Source organism: Balaenoptera physalus, assembly GCF_965194825.1.
Source record: "Balaenoptera physalus genome assembly, chromosome: 3".
Taxonomy (NCBI): Eukaryota; Metazoa; Chordata; class Mammalia; order Artiodactyla; family Balaenopteridae; genus Balaenoptera; species Balaenoptera physalus.
The window spans coordinates 100,383,223-100,411,011 of record NC_138890.1 but is presented as its reverse complement, the minus strand read 5'-3'; the positions used below and the strand labels follow the sequence as shown (position 1 = coordinate 100,411,011).

Below are 27,789 nucleotides of genomic sequence, written 5' to 3'. Positions count from 1 at the left end.
ATTTTACAGTATTTCTAAATAGCTTAAATACCTATGAAACTGATAAATGTGTGGCCAGGACTGGAGTTTGGGAGGGGTGGAGTAGTGTTGTAGTGTTGTTTGACATTTTAAACCACATGCATGTATTGCTTTGATAAAATAGAACCTCTGTGCTAGAAACTGGGCATATGAAGATTTTTACGTCGAGGCTACTGCCTTTTGAGTATTTCTGAATATGGCAAGAGACCAGTACAGATGATTAACTACAATACAGCCTGATGTTTTAAGATTACAGAAGAAGGAGCAATGACTTTTTTTAGTCAAGAGGCAGTGAGAGGAGAGGGTAGGTCCAGAGGGGAGAGTCTGTAAATCAGGCCTTGAAGGCAGGGTTTGAAAGAAGAACAAAGGATAAGAAAGGGTATCTCAGGAGGAAGGAACACAATGAGTGAGGACATAGAAATGTGAAAGAAAGAGCAGGCAAGTGGTCTGGAGGTGATCAGGGACTGTGCAGTTTGCATACTGCACAGCCTCCAGGGGTGGCATTCATAGTGTTGTGCAGTGTGTAACCTACTCGATCATCCACAGCCATCTGGTTGAAGGGAGTGGTTAGGGTGCATAAGGGAAGGGAGAGGAAGCCAAAAGTACGAGAGTATTAGGAGAGAAACAGGAAAATGGAATGTGGTATGAAAAAGACTATTATTGAGTCCTAAACATTATTCAATAGGCTAGTGTTGACATATTCAAATTATGAAATTTACAAAATTACACCAACCGTTTATACTCAATGAAGGACAATGGCATGTGCCTGCAGGGGATGAACGTGAAAAAACTTTAAGTTGGTATATTCTGCAATAATCACATTCCTTAAGGTCTTGAGAACGTAGAAAAGAATTGGACAAAAATCACTGTGTGATCCATGGGTACTTCTTTATTAGAGAAGAAATTAACCACTCATACTAGAGACTTACAGAGGGAAATTAACTTAATCTTGCAATTCTAGAACAACAAGGAATTCTTAAGTTTTCATAGAGTGAGGGGGAAAGAAAGGAGAGAGAGAAAATCATTTAGAACAGTTTCCCAAATTTGGCTACTTTCACAGACATATTCTTGGAGGTGGGGTTACAAGTTTTCTATGTAACATTTAAAATTTTATGTTTTACTTTTGTTTATAAACAAATTAATACACACTTGTTCAGGATTCCCTGGACAACCATCTTACGTAACAGAGTGTTGCCACGTGATCGTAGCATCTGCATTTATACCTCTGATCCCTGTGGCCCAAAATGAAGACCAACCGTGCTTAACTTTTCAGTGGCGTCTCTCAGACTGCGTGCTCAGACCCTTCACGGAATTGTTGAATATTTCCTATGAGATCTATGAGTTGTCACGGTTCAGAACACTGGTTCACGGCAGTGATTCTCGCAGTAGGAGGGGGTGGGAGGTGGGGTGGGGATGGTGGCTAGGGAGACACCCTTTGAAAAAGCAGATTCAAAATATCTATTGATTTCATAATACAAATTCTATAAAGTCAAACTCAACAAAATAATCTTTGGACAGTAGCAGAAAACCAACTATAGATTCGACCCAGGAGGTCTGGGATATACTTGGTTGAGAAACACTGGTGTTGAGGTAGAGGAGCCCCAGCACGTGGAGAACACGTAGTAAGGAACACGTGCCAAAGACAAGGAACATCTTTTGGGTCAGTGAGTGAATCCTAAGCATATCTTGTCTTTTTGGAAACCAAAGGGCCAATCCACAAGAAACCCAAGACATCCATCGAACTTCTCAGACCTGTTGTTTTGGGCAAGTTGGTCCCCTTTTAATACTGAGTCAAAAGAAGAAAAAGCTGTTTTTGCCCCCAGAATGCCCCCCACCCACTTTATTTGCGTTAACATATTTCAAACTTTTAAGTAAACAGTTGCTGTAGCTGGGTAAACGTAGCCCCAGGTCCATCCACCAGGAAGTGCTGTCATTATCTGCAATGCCATCCAGCTCTCAAGGGGGATATCAGCCTGGGGTCTGTTCTGCTAGGAAAAAATACAAAGAATTGGATTTTCTTGGAAAAGATCAATTCCTCTCATTTCCCTTTCATTACCAGAACACTTACTCTTGCTGTTTAAGCATAATCGGTTACAGATGGCCTTGAGATGCAAGTTGCCAGTAGAATACTGAGAGCATAATATGCTGAAGGGCAATGCAGATAAAGAGACCTGGGGAATATGGCGGACTCTAGTGCCCACGCCAACATAGAGGCAGCTGGGGAAATGGTGTTTCCCACCTTCCCAGGAAAGTCGTAAGTTTTCTTTCATTCTCATCTAAGCCTAAATTGCTAAAGAGTGTTCCAGAAAAGCAAACATTTGGCACAGCAGTTAGTTGGGTTTTGAGTGCTCTCGTGCATGGGGTGAGGCCAGAAAGCTAACCCAAACAGACACAGGGTTTATTTGAGGGGATGATGTTGTATAATTGTGATTAAAAGTTTATAACATTGACTAATTTATTTCAAGGGATTCAGTTGCATTTTTCAGACCTTGTTTTTTCACTTCCTGTTGCTATTCTGAGTAACCACCACAAATTATATGTACTCATTGCTCAAGGGTTAATTATTAATTAGTGGGCAGTAAATACTCTTCAAAGAACATTTTAATTTGAACCCCTTTCTCCTTTAGCTAAAACAAACGAGTCTTTCCACCTGTGAGTCAGTGCAATTGGCCTGCTTAGAAGCTAGCTTGCACTAACAAGAGCTGGGGGGAGGGGAGTCCATCAGACCCCAAAGGTATCTTGATTCCTTTCTGAAGAATTCATCACCCTATGGTTTTCCATTCAGTCAAAGATCTCCTTTAGGTTACAATTTTAGAAAACTTTGTTTTGTCATTTGGGAAGCCAATTAGATTGAATTGATTTGCAGGGTGAACACAGGTAAAGCAAAAATTACCTTGATTTCACATTGCACTTAGAATAATCTACGTTGCTTACCATGGCCTGTGTGCTCTGGTCCCTGCCCACATTTGTTACTACTTTTCCTTCTTTCTGCGCTTCACTCAGTCTGCTCTTGCTTGCTTTCAGTTCCTTGAATATTCCATACTTGTCACCTCAGGGCCTTTGTACTCGCTATTATTCCTTCTGCCTGAAAAGCCCTTCTGCTTCATCTGTACATGGCCGTCTCCTTGTTGTCAATCAGGTCTCAGCTCAACCAGCCCCTCTGAAAAAGGCCTTCCCTTACCACATTAGCTTAATTTGCTCCCCATCCCCCTGCCATGTTCTATCAAATTATTCATTTGTTTCAGGAATTATTTACTTACTTGTTTTTGATCGGTCTACCTCTCTAGAATATAAATTCCATGTTATCTTTTTGTTCATCTCTGTATTCCCAGTGTCTCGTACAGTGTCTGGCACATAGTAAGTGCTAAATAAATATTTGTTAAATGAAGGTTGAGTGAAAAGCTTTCCTCCCATTGATGAAATTAATCCATTTGTAAAATGGGAAACTCATACATGACGTCACAGTTCCTCAAATCACCCCAGATCATTCTTTCCCTAGCCAGAGTGCCTTCCTAGATTGTAATAAAACGTGGCAGTAGAATTCCACCATCTCCCAGTGCTCCTGGCCCAGCGTCCCACCTGTCACTCACCTATAATTATTGTAGAGCTTCAATTTGCTTTAGCCATGTCAACAGCTCCCCTTTCGCATGCATATTTACTAGTTCATCGCATCCACCTATGCACTCTTGACCGATGAAGACCCGAGGTACCTAAAAAAGCAAACAAGCCAGGACATTTAGAGAACATCATTATTAGATTAGACATTTTATCCTTCCTCTAAATATTTCCCATGATCCAAAGCTTTTCAGATCACTTCACAACCTCCTCATGTATACTCTTTCAGGGCAGAACTTTATTATAAGCATAAAATTATTCATTCAAGAACCTTCTTAAGCCAAGATGCTTTTCAAATAGAATGTTCTGTGTGTGTGAGATTGTCTAACTTGTCAAAGGGATTTAAAAATTTTACTCTATGTTTCAGGGAAAGAGTTTTGGTTGGCCGTAGCTGGACCACCCTGATTGAATTCTGGTTTCTCTACAGCTGGGACCACACCTGAGCCCTTAAACTGAGTCATGGCAACCAGGAAGGAGTCTGTCTCTAAGTACAGCTGGAAAAGTATTTGCATCAGTTCTCTGTCCCTGAGTTTAGACTCACAGTTTATTAGAGTCGTCTCTCTCGTCTGTGAGCTCTGTCCTCAGCTGGGGAAGGGGTGGTGGTGTCTGAATCTCCTTCTCTAATACCTGGCCCATCATAAGATGTTTAAGTGCTGCAGCCCTGGGAGCAAGGACATGCATCTGCTTTGGTTTCACACCTGGCATGGGTGGGTGGCCCAGGGCCAGCCAGGCTGACACAGTCATTCTACCCGCTGAACGTGTTCATCTTGAGTCAAACTCAGGCTCCCTCCCTGCTGCTAGATAAGGCGTGTTCCAGGATTCTAGAGGGCTCTTGGAAGGAGGAGAGAGGAGGAAGTCTTTTCACTGCGGCTCAGGCAAATTCCAGGCCAGGGGTGTTACAGAAAGGCTGACTGGCAGTGAAGAAACAAGCACAATGCGGGTACCCTGAGTGGTCAGGAGCAAGCAGGTCCTCTCCCAGAACACTAGGAACACACCAGAAGGGGCAGGAGAGGTGAAAGACAGAAGGTGGCAAGAATATTTTCAAAGCTTTTGACTTTCCTCAGAAGGCATAGTAATTCAGATGCATTTTTAAATTGAGGTATAGTTGATGTACAAGTTTCAGGTGTACAACACAGTAATTCACAATTTTTATAAATTATATTCCACTTATTATAAAATATTGGCTATATTCTCTGTGTTGTACAACATATTCTTGTAGCTTATTTTATACATAATAGTTTGTACCTCTTAATCTCCTACCCCTGTATTGCCCCTCTTCCCTTCCCTCTCTCCACTGGTAACCACTAATTTGTTCTCTATATCTGTGAGTCTGCTTCTTTTTTGTTATATTCACTACTTTGTTGTATTTTTTTAGATTCCACATGTAAGTGATATTATACAGTATTTGTCCTTCTCTGTCTGACTTATTTCACTTAGCATGATACCCTCTAGGTCCATCCATGTTGTTGCAAATGGCATTATTTCATTCTTTTTATGGCTGAGTAATATTCCATTATATATATATATACCCCATCTTCTTTATCCATTCATCTGTTCATGGACACTTAGGTGACGTCCATATCTTGGAAACTGTCAATAATGCTGCTATGAACATTGGGGTGCATGTTCAGATGAAATTTTTTTTTATAAGTGTGAGAGTTGAGAAAAAGGGCCAGATTATTTCAGGTAAGTCCTTACCTTATTTTTATTAAGAAGAGGGTCTGGGTGGAAGTACGCTTTAAAAATTAAGGCCTCAAATTGAAAGGATCCTGCACTCCATTGCCATGGCTATTTCCTATGTCCCGAGAGTGGGGAAGAGCACACAGGACTGTGTTCCAGCAAGAAAGCCTGGTAATGTCCTCCTCAGTCACAGAAGGTGACGCCTGTCCCACCTGCACTGCACGCCTGTGTGGGGACTTTGCAAATGGAAGTGCCATCAAGGCAACATTGCTTTTTTACTAACTGAAAGAATATGCAGAAATATGAGGTCAGAAACCTAACTTTCCCCCTGGATCTGGCCATTATTTTAGGGAAAATAAAGCACCTCTCAAATTGTTGGGGGCCTTTTGGCTTCTATCTCCCCAGGAACAGTTGGCTGTGGTCAGTTGCAATGGTAAATAAAACAGAATCCTAATGTAATTCTAATACAGGGCTCCTTCTGTTGAAGCCATTACCTAAAGGAGTAAAACTCATCTGAGCTTTAAATAAGGACGAGATGTATTCATTCTTGAACTTCTGTTATTTTCAGAAAGAATTGAGCAATGGTCACTCCTCTTGCCACTTGCCACATCTCCACCTTTGGCCAGGGTGCTGGCCCAGGGGGTTTGAGTTCAGTTATTTAGAGAGAAGGCCCTGAGGAGTAAGGAGTCTTCTCCTTAGATAGCTGTTCTCAAACTTGAACCCTGCATCAGAACTGCAGAGGGCTTGTTAAAACATAGGTTTCTACTCCTTCTCCGCAAATTTCTGATACAGGAGATCCGGGTTGGGGCTCAAGAATTTGCATTTTGACAAGTTCCCAGGTGATGCTGACTCTCAGGGGTCACATCTGCAAACCACCGGTTGGCACTGATAGTGGTTCATTCCTCCTGCGGTAACTGAGGCTTTAGGAACCCACAGCTCTACAGCAGCCCCCAGCCACCTGAGGCAGGCCCTGAAACATGATCAGGGCGGAGTTCTGTGCAGACCATCTGGCTACAAGCTGGCTTGCCTGAGAGCTGAAAGGCCCCGTTGCCCTTACACCCACCCTCTAGGCTAGGCAACAGTTGGCTGTGGTCAGTGTGATCAGTTGGCAGCAGGACAGTGTGGGAGGCTGTGGTGACAAAACAGGAAGCTGTTGATGCAGCTGAGGAAGGGAGACTCGTCTTCTGTGCCCTCCCCTCCTGGCCCATCCGCCTCTTCGGAGGAACTTGAGTCTGTTACTGCCAAGAAGCAGAGAACTGCCACCATAAAAGCAAGCGTGGGAATTCTGGGGCCCTTCCCCTCCCGGAGCTTTCCGCAGCCCCGGCTGCAGCCAGGTGGCATCTCCTGCACTCCAGTGTTACTCAGAGGCTCCCAACATTCTGCAGCACCTCCTTGGCTACTCCCTGGTACAAGACACCATCTTTCCTCATCTGAATTACTGCTCTAGCCTCCAGAGGTCTCCCAGCTTCAACCCTCACCCTGGCCTTCCTGTCTTCTCTTCCCCCACAGCCACTGGAGCGACCCTTTCAAAATCAAGTCAGATAGGGTTATTCCTCTGCTCAGAACCCTTCAGTGGCATCTCATCTCCTGTGACAAGCACACTCCGTGTGATAGCTTGAAAGCCCTCGCCAACCTGTACCGCGTGATCTCTCGGACCTCATCTCCTCCTAACTCATAATGTTCCACCCATACAGGCCTCCTTGCCAGGCATACTTCTACCCCAGGACCTTAGCACTTGCTGTTCCCACTGCATGAAATGCCCTACCCCTACATTTCTGCATGCCTTGATCCCTCACTCTCTTTAGAGATCTACTAAAATCAGTGAGGCCCTGATGAGTCCATTTAAAACTGTACCTTGCTGCCTACAGCCTACCTGCCTTTCCTGCTTGTTTTTTTCTCCATAGCACACATCACTTACCACCTTCCAACATACTATTTTATTAATTGCATTTACTAGAATGTAAGTTCCACAAAGGCAGGAATTTTTGTTTGTTCTGTTCATGGCAGTATTTCCAATGTCCAGAAAAGTGCCTAGTATAGTAGGTGCTTAAAAATATTTGTTGTATCTAGCAAAATTATCCTTCAAAAGCAAAGGAGAAAAAAATTTTCTCACACAAACAAAAATTGAGGGAATTTGTTGCCCAAAGATCTGCCTCGTAAGGAACGTTCAAAGACGTTCTTCAGAGAGAAGGAAAATGATAGAGGTCAGAAACTTGGATTTACATAAAGAAAGAACACTAGGGAAAGGAATAAGTGAAGGCACTGATCTAGGAGCTGTGGCTATAGCGAAACCAAAACCAGTTTCTCCAAGTACATGGCCTGATAGAAGGCCTATGTTTCTGTAATCAATCAAGTCTCGCTGGGCTCCTACTATTTGCACAGCACACAGGCATCACAGGATAAGCAAGATAGCGACAGCTCTCAAGGTTTCCAGTCTCTTCTAATAGAAACCCTTCACTGTTCGGGATCATGAAGTTTACAACTTCAAAGGGTTTGTTCTTCCCCTTGGAGGAATGGCATTCAGGACTCAAGAACCTGTGAAAAGTATTTTGAAAAATTCAAAAACAAACTTAAAAGACCACTAGAAGAAAAAGTGTTGCTTTATAATGAATTGAAAAAAAAGTTGTTGAATGAATGCGTGAAGAGGTTTATTTTTCCTGCTAGAGAATAGGTGCTGCCGGGCTGAAAGATGTAGCTCCCAAACCTGGTTGCAAATTAGAGTTACCTTTTTATTTTTTTGACAGGAGATGAACTCTGTTTTCACTTCCAGATTTTTTGAGGTATAACTGACAAATAAATATGTGTGTATTTAAGGTGTACAATGTCATGGTTTGATACATATATACTACATTAAGAAATGATTACCGCAATCAAGTTAATTAACATACCCATAACCTCACAGCTACCATTTGCATGTGTGTGTGGGGAGAACACTTAAGATCTAATCTCATAGCAAATTGCAAGCACACTATACAGTATTACTAACTATACAGTATTACTAACTATAGTCACCATGCTGGACGTTACATCTCCAGAACTTATTCATCTTATAACTCAATGTTTGTATCCATGTCCTAGGGGTCTTTAAAACTACTGATGCCTGGCTGCCACCTCCCATATTGTGATTTAATTGGCATGCGGTGTGACTAGGGCATTGGGAAGTTTTTTTTTAAAAGCTCTTCAGGTGATTCTGATGAGCAGCAACATTTGGGAACCGCTGGCCCAGAGGAATGCCTCACAGCCGGGGCCACAGGCGTACTTACACTGCCCTTTCCCTCCTTCCAGAGACGAGGGTCCTCAGCTCACAGCAGGGGCCCTGGAAGCAATGGGGTATAGCGTGTTTTGCCTCTTTCTGCACCAGAAGGCTGATTTCTGACTGGAGAGGTGGGGAGAACAGCCTCCCAGGCTTTACACTGAAGCCGGAAAAAACACGGTAAGTCAAACTAAACCTGAGCTAGGATATGTGCTTCTGCAAACGCTGTGTCCTAGAATGTGCGTCCTGAAAGGGAGTTTGGGTGAGCTGGTGGGACGGGACTCACCACCATGCCCCCGCCCCAGCACCTGAACTGATGCTGGTGATCTGGTTGGCTGGCTATCTCGTCGGGAAGCCGTGGGTGCTGAGGAAGAGGAAGGCTTTTCACATAGGGGACAGCGGTTCTTAGGGTCCCACTGTCTACTCATAGCAAAAAGGGATGTAGAGGTCACCTCCTCCAGTCTGGTGCTGCAGCCAGGAGGTCCCTGAGAGTCACGGAGCTGGTGACTTACCAGGATCACACAGCAAACCATTGCGAGAGCCATCCGGAACTCTGGCCTCTGGACTCCCTAACAGGCCTGGAAACATCCCATAATTTAGATTAAGGAGCAATAAGGAGCCGTTAGATTTTTCCAGTGGGAGGAGTTGGATGAAATATGGAAGAATGAGCGATTTAGGTGAAGGTTAAAGAGAGCCTAGAGAAAAGATGGAAGGACAGCAAATCCCACTTAGCCCTGTGAACGCAGAGCAAAGAGTGCACGCGATTCTTGCACAACAACAGAAATGTACCGATCACACTTGGCCCCTGCATCCCTCCTTCCACCCCAGCCCTGCAAGCGCAGACTGTCAGTGCTTAAAACAAAGACTCCAGATAGCTCCCCAGTGACTCCTGGGCAGCTGCTGGGCCCGCTGCCCCTGACGCCCAACACAGTCCGCTGTGCTCCCTCCTCTGATGTGAGAGCGCCGTTGGCCGAAGTCCAGCCGCCCATTCAAGGAAGCAGTGTCCGCTCTCAGGCGCCCTCCCCCACCTGCACAGCCCTCCAGCCGCCTGGAGTGACAGACAGAGCCCTAGCGGTGTCCTAGAGAAAGGCACAGGCGTACCACGTTCACAGCCCCGACAAGAAAAAGGAATCTGGGAGCCTTCTCCCCAGCCTTTTAGAAGGAAACCCCAGGCTCACCGTTCTGGCTCCTGTGAGCTGTTGCAAATAGTCTTGAATCTCGTTGGTGTCACCGTGGGCTGTGATATCGACAAATTCCAAAAGCCCTTGTTTGAAGGGCAAGTGGCTGAGGAGCTCCTGGGCCCTTCTGCTGTAGGGGCAGGTGGGCTTGATGAACACAACTACCTTCCCAGGCTGGATTTTGCTGTTCACAAACGCTTGAGCCATGCTCACAGGCTGCTATCTCCTGGGGAGGAAACCTCGATTGCAGGTATTGCTTGGGAGTAAAGCGGGGCCGGCCAGCTGGCTCTCATTTAAAGGAACCTCCCTGGAGGAGGAGTTTGCCCGGTAGCGCGCTCGATTTTTAAAGGGCCAGTCCTGAAGTCATTTTAGTCTGGAGTGATTCAGCAGCTAGAGCTTCGGAGGAACGCCCGCTGGTATGTCATCATCAGTAGCTATGTCCAGGCTGTCATTGTCCTCAGCCCCTTCAGGAGCGCCTGCTCTTGGGAAGAGAACAGAGTCAAGTCACTCTCTGGGGAAGCAGAAAGCGTGCAGAGCAGCCCCAGGGAGGGGGCGGAGCAGACAGTCAAACCTTTGTTGTCTCTGAGACACAGTTTCTAAAAACATAGGCAGACAGAATCATTCAAGAAACAGAATGCGCTGAAATCTCTTTAGAAGAAGTGAAATTCAGATGGTGACTTTGTGTCCCGTCTTGCTTGGCCTGCACTGTTTGCCGTTGTCACTGTTTAGTGGAATTAGCTCCCCACTTTTAAACATCTGGAGATTTCACAAAAGAACCTGGACCCGCGACCTCTCTCTGAAAGGTCAGGTCGTCTTCATTTGTGGCAGCAGCTGGGGCTGAGTTGTTGTTCTTTGGGTAGGGCAGACGGCGGCTCAGGTAGGCCACTGCCCGCCCCTCGACGGGCTGGCTCACGCCTTCCAGACCCCTGCTGTTCGTCCCTAAGCATTTGAGTTTGTGACCCTTGAACTGCACTTTAGCATGGAAGTGAATTCCAGCACAAACCCAAATTTCAAACTGCAGGTCCAATGAAGGTCTTTTTCTCTGTTTGACCCTTTGTTTGTGACCCGTGGTTTTTCACTGTTGTGAGTCTAAGGGGTGAAACAACTCACTTCTCACAATCACCTGAGTGTCGTAAGACGCTGTAGGGCCTGATGCTCTTCCCTGTGGTGCCCACCCTCCCGAGTGGGGTGAGCGAAGTCTTTTGTTCTAGGGCCAGTTCTGACCCCTCCATGTGCAGTCAGTTAAATAAACAAAGCAAGGAAAAAAGGAAAACCACCTCCTTGAAAAGGGAACTATCCTTTTCCCCAGGAGGTTTCACACTGAGACTAGGGCCCAAGCTGGAGCTGCACACCTTCACTGATTGTCGCGTCAGAATCCCAAGCATAGCATGATTGAGGGAAGGGAAGAAAATTGACTCCTGGAAGCAGCTCTAATTTTTACTAAAATTAAATGGCAAAGCAAGAAACCCAGATTCTGAGTCACAGAGAGGGACTAAGTAAGATATGAGATCTCTGGCCCCAGAAAGAATGTGCTAGGGCGGGAGGCCTGAGGTGACTGGTCCACGTCAGGCTTGGGACTTCCCAACCCACAGCTTCATTCTCTCCTGAATAAGCTCCTGGCAGAGTCCTTGTCGTCTCTCTTCGTTTCGTCCTTTCGCTCGGACTCCTGTGGCGGGGCCGCTCGCTGAAGCCCGGGGCCTCCTCAGGGCCGCCTTCTTCCCTCCCGCGCGAGGGTCCGCAGCACGCCTCGCGCCTGGCACGTCCCTCAGAACAGCTCTCTTCTCAGCGTCTGGGCGTAGCCTCTCCCACTCCGCTGGCTCTTTTTCCTCAGCATGTGACTCTGGTCAAGTCTCTGCCTCGTTACAAACCACCACCACCACCTTCCATCTCCTTGACCCTGCTTTCCTGCCCTTCCCTAAAAGCCAAGTCTCATGGGACTTGCTGTTATGTTTGCCATCTGAACTTGACCCACCTCCCATCCTGTCCTCACCTCAGTGCAGTCTGACCTCCTTCTCAACCGTTCTGCTGAAACTCCTTTGGCCAACGTCAATCATGACCGCCACGTTGCTAAATCACCTTGCAGCCAGGTGTCCTGCCTGAGACTAACCCAGAAGTGTGGGTGTGGAGTTTCTGGTAAACCGGTGGAGTGAAACTCCCAAAGGATCTGTTTGCATAGGGTCCCTGGAGGGTTGGGTACCTGGGGCAGAGATCAGGGTGCAGGAGGAGAGGGCTTCTGTTGTCTGCCCTACAGCTGAGGCCCAGGGAGTGGTGTCTGAAGCCTTAGGACAGATGGCCACAGGACACAGCTGAAGAAGGCCTTTTCATGAGACTTGGAACAAAAACAGATGGCAAAGAGGGGGAGTCTTCTCCACTTTTCAGAAAATGCCGTGGCTTGCCTTAAGTGAAAAATTCAAAGCATAGAATACTCTGTTGCGTTACCATCATGAAAGTTTATAGCTTTGGCACATCAGGAGATGGAACCCATGGATCTCGGGGCTATTTCAGGGCGGGCAGCCATCATGGGGGCTGCCGTCCTGGAGTGCTGTGGACATCAGGAGGGGGTGTGTGTGGAAGAGACACGAGGACTCCTCTTGGGCTTGTGCACCCCCAGGCACTCCCAGAAATACTGGGGAGCAAGGACTTTTTCCAAGGCAGTGGAGGTCCTGCTCTGCAGATAGTTGGCAACAAGCTAGTGAGCCGTGTGAAATATGAAATACGGGCTATTACTATTAATGTCATCTCATTTGTACCGCAGGCTGATGAGGGCTGGGACAATCTGGCCACAAATGAGCATTTTTCAGGCTCTTTTGCTTACTTGCCCACTTTGCAGGATTTGACCCTGTAGACCACTGTCCCTCCATCTCCCCTCCTCCCCCCAGCTCTCTTCTTCCCCATGTCATTTGCAGCTTGATCTCTTTCTCCTTCCTGTATCTCTGGGTATTCTGTCTCAGCCTCTTCCTCAGGAGTTTTGCCTGCACATGGGGTATATCCTGGGGCTTGGTCCTCTTCTCACTCTGTGTACACCCTCCTTGAAAGATTTTTGTCTGCACACGTGGCTCCAGCTATCACCTTTTTGTTGATGAGCTCCACATTTATTTTTCTCACCCAGAACTCTTTCCTAAGCCTCAGGAATTGATAGTTCATTGCCTACTGAGAAGACCCACTTGGGGTTCCTCAGGCATCTCAGCCTCTGCGTGACCAAAACGGAAGCCAACCTCCTGTCTCTTCCATACCTGCTTATCCTCCCGGGAGTCCTGTCATCTATCCATCGGCCAGGGCAGAAACCTGGGAGGCATCTTGACTGCTGCTTCTTCCCCAACTCCCTGCTTTTTATTTATGCAGAGTGACCAAACTCTAACAATTTTGCCTCCTAAGTAGCTCCCCAGTCTGACTGCCCCTGCCTTGGTCCAGCCCTCATCAGTTCTTTGCTAGATCTTGTTAGAATCTCCACCTTGACCTCATTGCCTGGCCTGACACGGCTGCTGGGATGATCTTTATGTATGTACATCCTATCATGTTCTCTATTTTTCTTAGGAAACTTCCATTTTTCTCTAGGATAAACTCCAGATTCCCTAGTGGGAGTGTGGCCCTGTGTGATTGGTCCTCCCTGCCTTAGCCACGTCGCTGCCTTTGCCTCACATTTCTCCTTTACCCCAGCTGTATCGAGTCTGGGCCGTTGCACCTGCTCCGCTCTCTGTCCATGGTGCCCCTGGCCCCCATTTCTGTGTGGCGGACTCCTGCTGGTCCAACACGACCCAGATCATGTCTTGACTCCTCTAGGAAGTATCCCTGAACACAGATCTCTTTTCCCCACTGGGTTGGGTGCCCCTCAGCTGAGCTCACACAACATGCTGTACTCTGACTCATGCCATTTCATTGTTCTTTTTTACTCCTTTTCTGTCATCTACAGTGAGCTCCCTGAGGGCAGGGAAAGGGCTTTCATCCCTGTATTACCAGAGGCCAGATGCACACTGGTCCTTATCCATCCACCCATGCATCCACCCTACAAGCATTAATCAGCTCCTCTGGGCCAGACACAAAGATCACATGCAGCCCCAGCCCTTAGGACGTTATAGTCTAGGGGAGATGATACAGACATGGAAAATGAACCCAGTGTTATAAAGTATTCTAGGTGGTATAATAGAAGTATGTATGTGCATGAGGGTGACCAAAAGAGAGTGGTCATTCCCGCCTGGAGGGTGCTTAGGGAAAGGTAGACAAAGATGAGCTAGGCTGAACCTCGAGAGAGGAGATGTTTTTGAGTCTACAAGGTAGGGAAGTGCACTTCAGGCAGAGGGAACAGGAAATGCAAGAACGACATAGAGGGCACTTGGTGTTAAGTGTAGTCACGTGTGAATAGAGCATTAAGGGTTCGAGGTGGGGAGAGAGGAGAGAGACAGCTGGAGAGCAGGCGGATCATGGGTGTCTTTTACCAAGCTGAAGACTAAGGACTTTACATATAGGCAGTGAGGAGCAGTAATAGATATATTTTAAGCATGAGTAGATTTGCAGTTCAATGTTTGATGAATTCAGCATGTTGGACATCTTCCGTTTAGCACGATGAGTGGCTAAATGCAATTTGACCACAGAAGGAGTGGTAGGGATGCTTTGAAGCAGGCAAACATTTAGGGTCCTTCGAGGCTCACCCTGGGACTGGTCCTGGCTTCCACAAGGCTTGGAGTGTGCAGAAGGGCAGCTCAGTGGTTGATGGGCTGCCGGTGTTCTGAGCTTCCCTCAAGACCTCTAGACTCATCCTGGCTGCCCTTGGCCCTGTCTATGTGCAGCTGCAGGAGTTCAGGTGAATGAACCACGTTGCTAGCAGCCCTTTCCAGCCTCAGACACATGCAGATTCTGGTGTGTGGCTGTGCCCGTTTTCAGAGTCTGTCTTGTTTGATGCGCTCTCTCTAGATTTGGCCACAGAGCACCAATCTGACTCTCACTGTAGACTCTAACTCCACTTTGACCTCAGAAGACACTGACGCTGACTCTAACTGTGGTCCCTCACCTTCTACCTCTGAAGGGGGCTGCTCGGTGCTGAACTCAGAAACACTACAGCTCCCATTTACTACGGGCCTACTGTGTGCCAGGCTCAGTGCTAGGAGCTTTACATACATCATCTCTAATCCTCACAGCGACTTTGAAAGGTAGATACTTTGGATCCCAAACTGACTAGAGGAATAAGGAGAGGGTCCCTGACTTGAAGTTCAACCAAGGTCAGGAGCAGAGGCTACTTTCCAATAGGCTCCACCATATACTTGGGAAGTCTCTCCAAAAGTTGCCACCTTTTCTAAGATCCAGGCTCAGTTCGAGATAGCATGTCACCCACTGATAGTGGTGCCTTGAGAGTCCCTGGGTCCCACTGAGGTTTCTTGCTATCATTTGAGCTCAAGACTGTATCCTTTACCTTTCCAAGTGTTTCAGCACATGCAGCTCTTACTCTTTCTATTGGCTTCATGGGAGGGCTTTCTCTCCTCTCCTTAACCGAATCATGTCAGGCAAACCAAACTGAGCCGTTTATTAGGAATCTCTTTATTAGGGACAGCAGGAAGGAAGTGGCATTATGTTTCTCTCTTTTCCCAACTCTTGGTGCCAAGGTAGGATATTTCACAGGGCATCTGGCCTGTCTCCTTTGGGATGGTTGTGACTGGGGAAAGATGAAAGGTGAAGGATTCCCCTTGGGCTGTGACTTGGATTCCCTCTAAGGGGTTCTAGGGTACTTTGAGAGAAAGCACATAGATTTAGACTTCAGAGCATTGTATAAACAAGCAAAATATGATAACTCCCGCTTTTATAGCCCCAGCCTCTAACTGGGTTTATCAGCTTGGATATTTTAGGTAGAAAGAAACAAAATACCCAGTTTAAACCAGTTTTCATTAGAGGGTTGATTTTCTTGGCTATCAGGAAGTTGGAGGTAGGAGGCAGGCTCAGAGGCTCAGGGATCCAAGGCTCTGGGTGGGTGTATCTGAGATTCTCGTGGTCCTCCCCTCATGGCTGCAGGTTGGCTGCAGCTGGTCCAAGCATCCGTCCTCACATAACTGTGTTCAAAGGTAAGAGGAAGAGGGTGGCCCCGGCAGGGGGTGACACAGGTAGGGCATTCCTCCTCCATGCTTTCCCCTCAGCACACTTCCCTTATACCTCCTGGGCTGGAACTGGTTCACGTACCCTCCCCAAGGTTAGGGGCTCTCTCCCCTAAGCCCACTGATGTGTGCTTGATACCTGAGTTCTCTGGGCCAGCACAAAGAGATAGCACAGCTGTTGGATAATCGACCCGCCTTACTCTCTGTCATACGTGGCACTCTGATTTTATCGACAAACACCCACCTTTCACCATCAAGAGCAGGGGTCTGCTTTTCACTGGTGCCTCCTTCCCAAGGTAGCTACATCGGAGGTGAAGGGATTTTCTGGACTAGTCCATCACTCCTGTACGTGCTAGGATGCCTCTGGCTGTAAGGAACAGAAACCCCAACTCAAACTGGCCTAAATAATAATATTCAAAAAAACAAAAGTCTGAAGTAGCGCAGCTTCGGGGCTGGCACTGTTGAGAGGCCTCAGCTCCATTCCCCTGCCCTTGTCCACGAGATGGCTTCACCCTCAGCCTGGCGGTGGAATCCCTCATCTCTGTGAACAACAGTGTCCAGAGGAAGTGAGAGAGGGTCACTTCTGACGATTTCCCAAACCTCACCTGGTGGTGTTGGTCCACTTTGCCTCACAAGCTCATTCCTGACACAGATTAGCACAAGGCATGGAATGACCGCACTTTTGGAGCGAGTAGGCCCATGCCTGGAGCGGAGACGGTTTAGCCTCTCCTGAGGGAGGGGGCTGTGTTGGGGAGGACTGGACTCCTGGGCAAAGCTGGGAGGAGGAAGGGGAACATGGACGTGGGAGAGGCAACCACCAGCTCCCAGGACAAACTTCTTGGAAGCAGAGAGACGCCAGCAGGGACTTTATCTTGTTTAGTCAAACGAAGCTGAAAACACTGAAATAAAGGATGACAGCTTCTGCTGTCGAATAGATGGTTGTATCCACTTTTTTGATGCAATGCCTTCCAAGCCTAAATGTTTTCAGCAGTTTCAGATCTGTCACTTCCTCCTTTCCAAAGGCAGGTTATCAAAATGATGCTTATCTGGTAAGTATCCCCTCTGTATACCTGCCGTTTGCAGGTAGGAAAGCAGCCCCTGGCAGGTTTGGAGGCTGTCCAAGGCCCTCCAGCGATAGACTTGGGATTCAAGCCCAGGTGTGTCTGAGCCCAAAGCAGGCGCTCTCTGCTTTGCTCTGCCCAGCAAAGCCCCCGGTCTTAGAGGGAGGCCAGCGTCAGTCTGGAAGGGGCCTCAAAGGCCACCTACACTAGCCCTGTCACGTGCTGGCATCCCCGCCAGGGCATTTTTCTGCCGTGCTAGTTCAGCCTGCCCTTGAGCCCCTTCGCGGAACAGGCAGGGATTGGAATCAATGAAAGGAACGCTGGGCATCTCCCATGGAGGGTGGAGCCTGCTGCTGGCTGTAAACCAAATGCCCACGCCCAACCCAAACAAGACTTTCAAGTAGGAGGGAACATTGTGTACTTTCATGCGGATTATAGGGCCAGGACGAGGAAGAAGGCAGAACAATGTGTGCAAAGACATCATGTGAGAGACAATCACAGCTTTGCTTGTGAGAAAGGACATAGTGGTTCCAAATGGGAGTGAAGATGAAATCACATTGCCGGGCTTTTCTGAAAGCACACCTGAGCACATTTCTTCTTTCATACTGAAGTCTCTTAACCATGTGTCTCCCGCAGCTGGTGGCCTGAGTGCCAACTCGCTCCTTGAAGCTCAACTTGATTCCACAAAGCTGATAAAGCTCAGAAAGCTTAACTGGACCTATGGTGAACTCACCCTATAACGCAAATTAGACATTCCTGTTATCATCTAAGTTCTAGTCTAACTTTTATCTGGATACCTTTCGTTGATACACATCCACTCCCCTGAACAGTCTACAAGCTAGTTTTATTTCTTGCTAATTCCCTTGATGTCAGTACAAAAGAAAACATTGATGAGTGCTCAACTTGAATACCCATCAGTGGGCACTAATTTAGTAATAATATAGGAATATGATGGCAGACTGTGAAATTTTTTTTTAAGATTTTTTTTTTTGATGTGGACCATTTTTAGTCTTTATAGAATTTGTTACAATATTGCTTCTGTTTTATGTTTTGGTTTTTCGGCTGTGAGGCATGTGGGATCTTAGCTCCCCGACTAGGGATCGAACCCGCACCCCCTGCATTGGAAGGCGAAGTCTCAATCACTGGACAGCCAGGGAGTGTCCCATGAAGAGGCAGACACATGTGAACTGGTTTGGGACAGTCTCTTATTAAGATGCAGCAGGATGGCAGCAGTACGCTATCATCACTTGTGTGCAAAGAAATGGTATGTTGAGTGGGACTTTCTTTTTGCACTAGAATTGGGAGGCCAGAACTGGGGATGAAGAAGGGTAAATACTGCATCTTCTATAGAAAGCCACCAACAGCTGGTGAGACTTCCTTTTCAGGGCTTGCCGAAGGATGACGGAACTGACCCTGTGATCAGCATACTCTCCCCACCACCTCCCCCGACCCTGGGGTCCTAGAAAAGGATGTTGGTGTTTTTCCTTTTCCTCCTCCAAGCCAAGTGAGAAGGGCTCCAAGAGAAGCATTCTTGAAGATTGGCATGTACCTGCAACAAGGGAGACTGGTACCTCACTTGCCAGTTGGTCAGCTGCTCAGGTTGTCAGTACCTTGGTGCCTACCGAGGAGGGCGAAGAGCCTTGGGAGAGATGGCAGCGTCTGGCTCGAAGAAGGTGTGTGAGTTTCCCCTGGGGTGAATGGACACCAGGAAGGGGGACAGCATTGAGCTGTCTTGTTGTAGCAGCAGGAGCCTGAGGAGGTTGGAAGAAGTTAACCTGCAGCTGGATCTGCCACACTGGGGAAGCTGTGTGGGAGGAACTCTCTCTGAAGAACTTACCTGTGAGCCCCAAAGAGCCTGCATTAGGATGCTAGCCACTCAGAAAACATCACCAAGGGCTAGTGTTGGCCAGGGAGCTGTGACCATTCACAGGGAGAGGACCACAATGTAAGCCACTAAGAGATATTTGCCTTCCTTCCCTCTTGTCCCTCTCAGTCCCCAGCCTTGAAAAAAGTTGGGGAGAGATCTCATAGAGCCGATCACGTCCCTCCCGTGTCCACTCCAAGAGCTGGACTGGGTCAGGAGTGAAGGAGTAGATATGCCTGCTGCAGGTCCCCCAGCCAGCAACGGGGGTGGGGTTTGAGCTGATATGAGATTGGAATTTTAAACTAGATTAGATGAGACTCCTAATAACTAAAGGCAAACAGAAAGCTATGGGATCTGTTCATCTTCTGCCCACCAGGCAGAGAAGGGAGATTGGACAGAGCACAGTAATAAGTCACAATCAGTGAAAAATAAAAACACTCCAGGTTAGTTTTTTGCAGCTTCATATATCTGATCTCTAGAGGGATTCACAAGAAATGGGGAGCAGAGACTGACTCTTGGGGGTGACTTGGGGACCAAATGCATTCCAAGGATGAGAGGAAAACCTACTTCCTGCATACCTTTTGTGCTGCTTTTTGTTTGCTTGCTGCTATGTACGTGTACGACACAAAATTGGCAGAAGGCATGCCAAAAGCAGTGAGATAGAACAGGAGTGGTGGAAGAAGTGGAGACAGGACCCTTAGATCTCAGAAAAACTTGGCCAAGTTCACCTCTTTAAGGGAACGGGCTCACACTGAGGTGTAAAACCCAAATTCCTTTCTGCCCCAGCAGGAGCGGGGTGTGGGGATGGTAGGGGCTACTCTGCACCCAGGTTGTTCCTGAGAAGCAGAAGATGAGCATGAATCTGGACGTTCACATACAAGCCACGGGCTGGAAGCCGCCTGTCCCAATGGCAGGGCACGGAAGAGAGACTGCAGTGCACACAGCCCTCCACCTGCCCGTCCTACAAATGCTTGTGTAGAAAAACTCACAACATCAAAAAGGAGCCATCAGGACATCTATGTACAGACTGTGCAAGAGGAAAAGTCTGGAAGCAGGAAGAGAGGAAATGTCAACAAAGCATTACAAGTTGTATGTATGAGGATTTTCCTTGTGGCATTGTTGGTAATAACAACAACGACCCTAAAACCTGAGAACCACCCAAACACTCATGAATAGGAATTAATTATACAAATCATGGTAACCTATATAACTGACTACTATGAAGTCATTAAAAAATGAGTTATATATGTATGTCCTAATATGGAAAGGTCTTCAAGATATATAATTTTAAGTGATCTAAATAGGCAATATGAGGACATATTGCAAAATTCTAATAATACAAGATGGTATTAGTAGACAGTGAAAGCAAAGTTGCTCCTTCACCCCCATCTCCCAGCTGCTTAGATCCTCTCACCAGGAGCAGCCACTGTTCCCAAATACTTGTGCCAGGATATATTACTGAACTTTTTAAAAAAGTAAGGTCAGAACAGCATGCAATTCCATTTGCATAAAATTTTAAAGTATATATATGTGCAGATGTGAGTATATAAAATATATAATATATATAATGCATAATATGTATATATATACACACAGTACAGTATATAAAAGCAATATATATTGTTTTTCTGAAAAGCAACTCAGGACCCTATTAATCAATCAATTGATTAATTAATTTCTTCAGTCATCTTTAGGAAAATGACTAGCAATCAGAGGAGGGTAGGGTAACTTGATCAAGTCAGTAGTATTTTATTTTGAAAATATTTTAAAATATAAAACACATTTTCCCTGTAAGAGTTTCAAACAATATAAAAGTATTTGAAGTCACAATGATCGCTATGCAGGTGGCAGTTTGAGGCCGACCCTGCCAGAAGAAGTAGGATGCCAGCCAAGAGCCAGCAAGGACTGGTGGGACACTAGGCCCCGGGCAGAAGTGCAGTGGTAAAGCTGTGGAAGGGCGGCGTCCAAGCTGGCCCCCGGTGACCCTGGCCTCCTGGAATGCATGTCCTGTGTAGTTCCATCTCACACCGCATAGCGCTGACCTGTATGTACCAACAGGATAGAGTGAAATGAAGTGCATGACTTTTGAGTTAGTTAGGACATAAAAGACACCGTGGCTTCTTCCTTGCTCTTTCTTGGATCCGTTGCTGTGTCTCACAACTGCCGCAGGGTGCGGACACTCAAGCAGCCCCATGTAGAGGTCCATGCGGCGAAGAACTGAGGCCTCCAGTCAAGAGCCATTGAGTGAGCCATCTTGGAAGCGGGTCCTCCAGCCCTGCTTCAGATGACGGCAGCCTCAGCCAACAGCTTGACTGCAACCTTGTGACGGACCCTGAGCCACCTAAGTTGCCCTGGACTGTTGACCCTCAAACACTGTGTGAAATAATAAATGCCTGTTGTTTTAGGCAGATAAGTTTTGAGGTAATTTGTTGTGCTGCGATGGAGAACTGATATGAAGGCCTAGGCACCCTGGGCCTCACCCCACATGCAACAGGGGACTTGATAGTCAACTACTCCAGCACCATTTGCAGGTGGGAGTAGGACTGCTGCTAACACAGGGTATGTTCAGCCTGCAGCCTAAAGGTCTTCAGAGCTGACATATGGGAAGGGGTGAGGCAGTTTGAGGCGTGTGTGTGTGTGTGTACAATATGTGGGTATGTGAATAAGTGTTGTTCCCTGGAGCCTTCCATAAAGGAAAAAAGGAACCTGTTTTACGTGCCCTTTGCCCCCAGGGTGACTATGAATCCTACTTTAGTTATGGGACCTTTTTAGTTTTTTTTTTTTAATAGACTTTGTTTTTTTAGAGTAGTTTTAAGTTTACCAAAAAATTTGCGAGGAAGGTACAGAGGTTTCCCATATTCCTCTTGCCTCTACATGTAGATAGCCTCCCCCATTATCAACACCCACCCCCATGTGTTACAACTGATGAACCCACATTGACACATCATAATCACCCAAAGCCCATAGTTTACATTAGGGTTCTCTCTTGATGTTGTACATTTTACAAGTTTGGACAAATGTATAATGACATGTATCTACCCTACAGAGTAGTTTCATTGCCCTAGGAATCCTCTGTGCTCTGCTTATTCATTTTTTCCTCCCAAGAAGGAGCTTTTTATTCCATGTTATACCTTCTTCATTGACTCTTTACCATATGCATGTATCACTTTTATGTTTAATTTTTTATTTATTTAAAGTAGTGATTGGGCAGTAAGGGAGTGGAGAAAAGCAGTATAGTGTAGCCTTTAAAAAGCTTTGGCAGGAGAAAGGGAAGTGAGAAAGTGATAGGGCAATAGCTTAAGGAAATAACAGGGCACAGAAAAAAGTATCTTTAATATGAGGGAGCGTTGTGTACTTTTTTTTTTTTTTTTTTACAGGAAGCCACCAGTTGAGGGAGGAAAATATAGTGAGAGAGTGAATGCTTGCTAGAGCAAGGTCACAGACAGAGCTGAGGGTAGGGGACAGAGGGCCAGGCAGTGGGGTTAACCTTGGCCAGAAGGAGGGACACATCTTCAGGGGAACGCTGGCGTTGGGGGCCTCAGGGGGAGTGGTTCTGGGGCTGAGGATGGGCAAGCCAAGTGGCGGCAGTGAGAAGCCCAAGGGACTCCAGACTGACACATGGCTGAAACAGCAAACGGTGGGCTCCAGGCTGGAGAGGAGGCAAGTGAAGCCAGGAAAAGATGGTGAAAGAACAGAGTGAGGAGGGGTTGACGTCAAAATGAAGATGAAAAACTGGTTCAGTGGCAGAAATTAAAAAAATAATTTTTTAAAAAGTTATGCTCAGTGACAGGAATTTCAGGCTCATAAGCAAGCACTCGGTGGATGCTTGGCTGCATGACTGAATATGAGTAGCAATGTCAGAAATGTTGAAACAAAACTATGAAAGATTTTCAAACAGCAGTTTCAAGCCTTTCTTGGGAAACACAACTTTCCTTTGGCTAAAATGGCCCCACAACTAAACGCGGTCTGTTTGACCAGGGAGGCAACACTAGAGGGAAGCAAACCACTGAGGCCAATTAGCTACCAATTCATCAACACATTAAATTAATCTCTTCGGATTACCAGCTGTACAGCACCTGCCTCTTACAGAAGTAGAAGCTACATTCATGCACAACTGGTTCTGAGAAAAATTCCTTATACATGAGCTGAGATGCTAAAGGAAATGAATCACTTAGGAACAGAGCATCTTTAATGGAAAAAGACAGCTTGTCCCACCCAGAGACAATTGCTGGGCACACGTATATGGAGCTGTCATTTGAAATGATTTGTCCAAAGTGCTTGAGGTAAAACTTAAATGAAGCTGAAACTGGAAAATAAAGTTCTGAGCTGCCAGTAACTATTGAACAACATTACCAGAGTGTTAGGAGATGAATCAAGAGGAAACACCAGTGTCTTAGCTGTTCCACACCCAGGAATCCTCCCTTTCGTTTCTTTCTACCCAGCATCCTTTCCCCATGTAACAACTCTCAGGTTTCATGATTCCTCCATAGGCATGGAGTTCAATTAAAGATAGACAAGTGTTCTTCAATGGGCTTCTGATTAATAAATTTGGTCACATCCAAATGATGGAAGAGGATGCAATTGTTAATAATAACAAGGTATCTCTCTATCTCTATCTATATGTGCTGAGGTTTCTAGGGTCTAAAAATCAAAGTGCCGAACCATGTGTATAGGACAGTCTCCTTTGTATGAATATAAAAATGTGGGGTATGAGATTATTTATATGTATGTGTATTTATATTTATATATATTTGTATATGAATGACATAGATCTATATATCCTAACATGAAAGATTTCCAAGTGAAAAATATATCAAATTTTAAAAGTTGCAAAATAGTATCTATATCTTAAAAAATGATATATGTGCATGGATCCATGTACTGTTTATGATGTATATGTCCAGAAAGGGGGCTGGAAGGCTGTACAGCAAACTGTGGGCATGTGGCCTCTGAGGGGAGAGTGGCTGTGGGAGGGATGGTGCCAGTTTTCAGCTTTGCTCCGTAGACTTCTAAATTTTTTGAAACTTGTACAATAAAGATGTATTCATGGGCTTCCCTGGTGGCGCAGTGGTTGAGAATCTGCCTGCCAATGCAGGGGACACGGGTTCGAGCCCTGGTCTGGGAAGATCCCACATGCCACGGAGCAACTAGACCCGTGAGCCACAACTACTGAGCCTGCACGTCTGGAGCCTGTGCTCTGCAACAAGAGAGGCTGCGACAGTGGGAGGCCCACGCACCGCAATGAAGAGTGGCCCCCCCTTGCCGCAACTAGAGAAAGCCCTCGCACAGAAACAAAGACCCAACACAGCCAAAAAAAAAAAAAAAAAAAAGATGTATTCATGTATTACTCAGATAAGAAAAAAAAAAAAAGCAAAAAGACCAAAAATTAAAACTATGTGATCAACTCTTGATACTTTACTGGGAAATTAGAGAATCAGAGTGTGGTGGTACAGACACGAGGTGACACATCCCAGGTTTACTAAGCATTGCCTTGCAGGGAGCTGCCCAACAGAGGGTCATAAAAGAGAGAGGGAACAGAGTTTGGTAGCATGCTAGGCCCAAGCCCCTCATTTCTACGGATTTGGGGACCACCAGAGAGCTGTGAGGAGACTGAGCTTGAAAGTTCATCTCAAAACATTGTGACCCCTCAGCAGCTATGGGGTAGCAGGGAGGGGAGAGGCCTTATCCAGGTTGCTGAGGAGTAATTTCTCTATACTTTCCAGGAGAAGATGTAATTGTAGGGCTTCCCCTTTGGACTCTGAATTACTAAAAACACAACTGTTTTTGGAGAAGACAGATTGTCACCATGTGGCTGGTGATGCCTGAGTGCTGGGGCATGAGACGGCCCCACTGGCCCTGTGATGTGGGCCAACACGTAGGGATAGGTGACAGTGAAGGCCAGTCTGCATATGATAGAAATAGCAGATGATCAGAAACTGAGGGTATTTTCTGATAATGAAACTGTCGAGAGAGCCTCATCCACCAAAGGGCAGACAGCAGAAGCAAGAAGAACTACAATCCTGCAGCCTGCAGAACAAAAATCACAATCACAGAAAGATAGACAAAATGAAAAAGCAGAGGACTATGTCCCAGATGAATGAACAAGATAAAACCCCAGAAAAATAACTAAATGAAGTGGAGATAAGCAACCTTCCAGAAAAATAATTCAGAATAATGATAGTGAACATGATCCAGGACCTCGGAAAAAGAATGGAGGCAAGGATCAAGGAGATGCAAGAAATATTTAACAAAGACCAAGAAGAATTAAAGAACAAACAGAGATGAACAATACAATAACTGAAATAAAAAATACACTAGAAGGAATCAATAGCAGAAAAACTGAGTCAGAAGAATGGATAAGTGACCTGCAAGGCAGAATGGTGAAAATCACTGCTGTGGAACAGTATAAAGAAAAAAGAATGAAAAGAAATGAAGACAGCCTAAGAGACCTCTGGGACAACATTAAACACAACAACATTCGCATTATAGGGGTCCCAGAAGGAGAAGAGAGAGAGAAAGGACCCGAGACAATATTTGAAGAGATTATAGTCAAAAACTTCCCTAACATGGGAAAGGAAATAGCCACCCAAGTCCAGCAATCACAGAGAGTCCCAGGAAGGATAAACCCAAGGAGAAACATGCCAAGACATTGTAATGAAATTGACAAGAATTAAAGACAAAGAAAAATTATTAAAAGCAACAAGGGAAAAATGACAAATAACATACAAGGGAACTCCCATAAGGTTAAGAGCTGATTTCTCAGCAGAAACTCTGCAAGCCAGAAGGGAGTGGCACGATATATTTAAAGTGATGAAAGGGAAGAACCTGCAACCAAGATTACTCAACCCAGCAAGGAACTCATTCAGATTTGATGGAGAAATCAAAAGCTTTACAGACAAGCAAAAGTTATGAGAATGCAGCACCGCCAAACCAGCTCTACAACAAATGCTAAAGGAACTTCTCTAAGTGGGAAATACAAGAGAAGAAAAGGACCTACAAAAACCCAAAACAATTAAGAAAATGGTCATAGGAACATACATATTGATAATTACCTTAAATGTGAATGGAGTAAATGCTCCAACCAAAAGACACAGACTTGCTGAATGGATACAAAAACAAGACCAATATATATGCTGTCTACAAGAGACCCACTTCAGACCTAGGGACACATACAGACTGCAAGTGAGGGGGTGCAAAAAGATATTGCATGCAAATGGAAATCAAAAGAAAGCTGGAGTAGCAATACTCATATCAGATAAAATAGACTTTAAAATAAAGACTGTTACAAGAGACAAGGAAGGACACTACATAATGATCAAGAGGTCAATTAAAGAAGAAGATATAACAATTATAAATATATATACATCCAACATAGGAGCACATCAATACATAAGGCAACTGCTAACAGCTATAAAAGAGGAAATCCACAATAACACAATAATAGTGGGGGACTTTAACACCTCACACCAATGGACAGATCATCCAAAATGAAAATAAATAAGGAAACACAAGCTTTAAATGACACAATAGACCAGATAGATTTAATTGATATTTATAGGACATTCCATCTGAAAACAGTAGATTACACTTTCTTCTCAAGTGCACATGGAATATTCTCCAGGATAGATCACATCTTGGGTCACAAATCAAGCCTTGGTAAGTTTAAGAAAATTGAAATCATATCAAGCATCTTTTCCAACCACAACGTTATGAGATTAGAAATCAATTACAGGGAAAAAAACCCATAAAAACACAAACACATGGAGGCTAAACAATAAGTTACTAAATAACCAAGAGATCACTGAAGGAATCAAAGAGGAAATAAAAAAATACCTAGAGACAAATGACAATGAAAACACGTTGATCAAAAACCTTTGGGATGCAGCAAAAGAAGTTCTAAGAGGGAAGTTTATAGCAATACAAGCCTACCTCAAGAAACAAGAAAAATCTCAAATAAACAATCTAACCTTACACCTACAGGAACTAGAGAAAGAAGAACAAACAAAACCAATAGTTAGTAGAAGGAAAGAAATCATAAAGATCAGAGCAGAAATAAATGAAATAGGAACAATGAAAACAGTAGCAAAGATCAATAAAACTAAAAGCTGGTTCTTTGAGAAGATAAACAAAATTTATAAACCTTTAGCCAGATTCATCAAGAAAAAGAGGGAGAGGACTCAAATCATTAAAATTAGAAATGAAAAACGAGAAGTTACAACAGACACTGCAGAAATACAAAGCATCATAAGAGACTATTACAAGCAACTCTATGCCAATAAAATGGACAACCTGGAAGAAATGGACAAATTCTTAGAAAGGTATAACCTTCCAAGACTGAACCAGGAAGAAATAGAAAATATGAACAGACCAATCACAAGTAATGAAATTGAAACTGTGATTAAAAATCTCTCAACAAACAAAAGTCCAGGACCAGATGGCTTCACAGGTGAATTCTATCAAACATTTAGAGAAGAGCTAACACCTATCCTTCTCAAACTCTTCCAAAATATTGCAGAGGAAGGAACACTCCCAAACTCATTCTACGAGGCCACCATCATCCTGATACCAAAACCAGACAAAGATACTACAAAAAAAGAAAATTACAGACCAATATCACTGATGAATATAGATGCAAAAATCCTCAACAAAATACTAGCAAACAGAATCCAACAGCACATTAAAAGGATCATACACCATGATCAAGTGGGATTGATCAAGTGGGAATGATGCAAGGATTCTTCAATATATGCAAATCAAAGAATGTGATATACCATATTAACAAATTGAAGAAGAAAAACCATAGGATCGTCTCAATAGATGCAGAAAAAGCTTTCAACAAAATTCAACACCCATGTATGATAAAAACTACAGAAAATGGGCATAGAGGGAACCTACCTCAACATAATAAAGGCCATATACGAGAAACCCACAGCCAACATCGTTCTCAGTGGTGAAAAACTGAAAGCATTTCCTCTAAGATCAGGAACAAGACAAGGATGTCCACTCTTGCCACTATTATTCAACATAGTTTTGTAAGTCCTAG

The 27,789-nt window shown here is 45.2% G+C and overlaps 2 protein-coding genes and 1 long non-coding RNA gene across 5 annotated transcripts in view; 2 read left to right on the top strand and 1 right to left on the bottom strand.

Annotated features, from left to right (window-relative positions):
- RHOBTB3 (Rho related BTB domain containing 3) overlaps window positions 1-4,168 on the top strand; it is an 83,503-nt gene extending 79,335 nt beyond the window's left edge. Inside the window, exon 12 of the mRNA XM_082458114.1 lies at window positions 4,001-4,168. Within this exon, the coding sequence (XP_082314240.1) occupies window positions 4,001-4,038 (38 nt within the window). The 3' untranslated portion in view covers window positions 4,039-4,168. The remainder of the gene's footprint in view (window positions 1-4,000) is intronic.
- On the bottom strand, window positions 888-10,048 carry GLRX (glutaredoxin). Of its 3 annotated transcripts, none has more exons than XM_082458324.1 (3): window positions 9,745-10,048; window positions 3,609-3,728; window positions 888-2,006 (listed from the first exon to the last, which is right to left on the bottom strand). In XM_082458324.1, exons 1-2 carry the CDS (start codon window positions 9,949-9,951, stop codon window positions 3,615-3,617), a joined length of 321 nt encoding a protein of 106 aa, XP_082314450.1. In that variant the 5' UTR covers window positions 9,952-10,048; the 3' UTR covers window positions 888-2,006; window positions 3,609-3,614. The 3 variants fall into 3 exon arrangements, with proteins under 3 accessions (XP_082314450.1, XP_082314451.1, XP_082314449.1); XM_082458325.1 differs by having other exon boundaries at window positions 888-1,451; window positions 9,745-10,047; XM_082458323.1 differs by having other exon boundaries at window positions 888-2,003; window positions 9,745-10,044.
- A 134-nt stretch (window positions 10,049-10,182) lies between these two features.
- LOC309659025 lies at window positions 10,183-24,194 on the top strand. Its single transcript, XR_014262514.1, has 2 exons — window positions 10,183-18,146; window positions 18,268-24,194. It is a non-coding gene; the product is annotated as an uncharacterized lncRNA (long non-coding RNA).
- Window positions 24,195-27,789: the final 3,595 nt, after the last annotated feature.

Bases quoted from the DNA above. Each gene is read 5' to 3' on its own strand.
- GLRX (XM_082458324.1), bottom strand. From the start codon at position 9,951: ATGGCTCAAGCGTTTGTGAACAGCAAAATCCAGCCTGGGAAGGTAGTT. The intron at 3,729-9,744 runs GTGAGCCTGGGG...TTGCTTTTTTAG, and splicing joins AGCTCACAGGAGCCAGAACG to GTACCTCGGGTCTTCATCGG.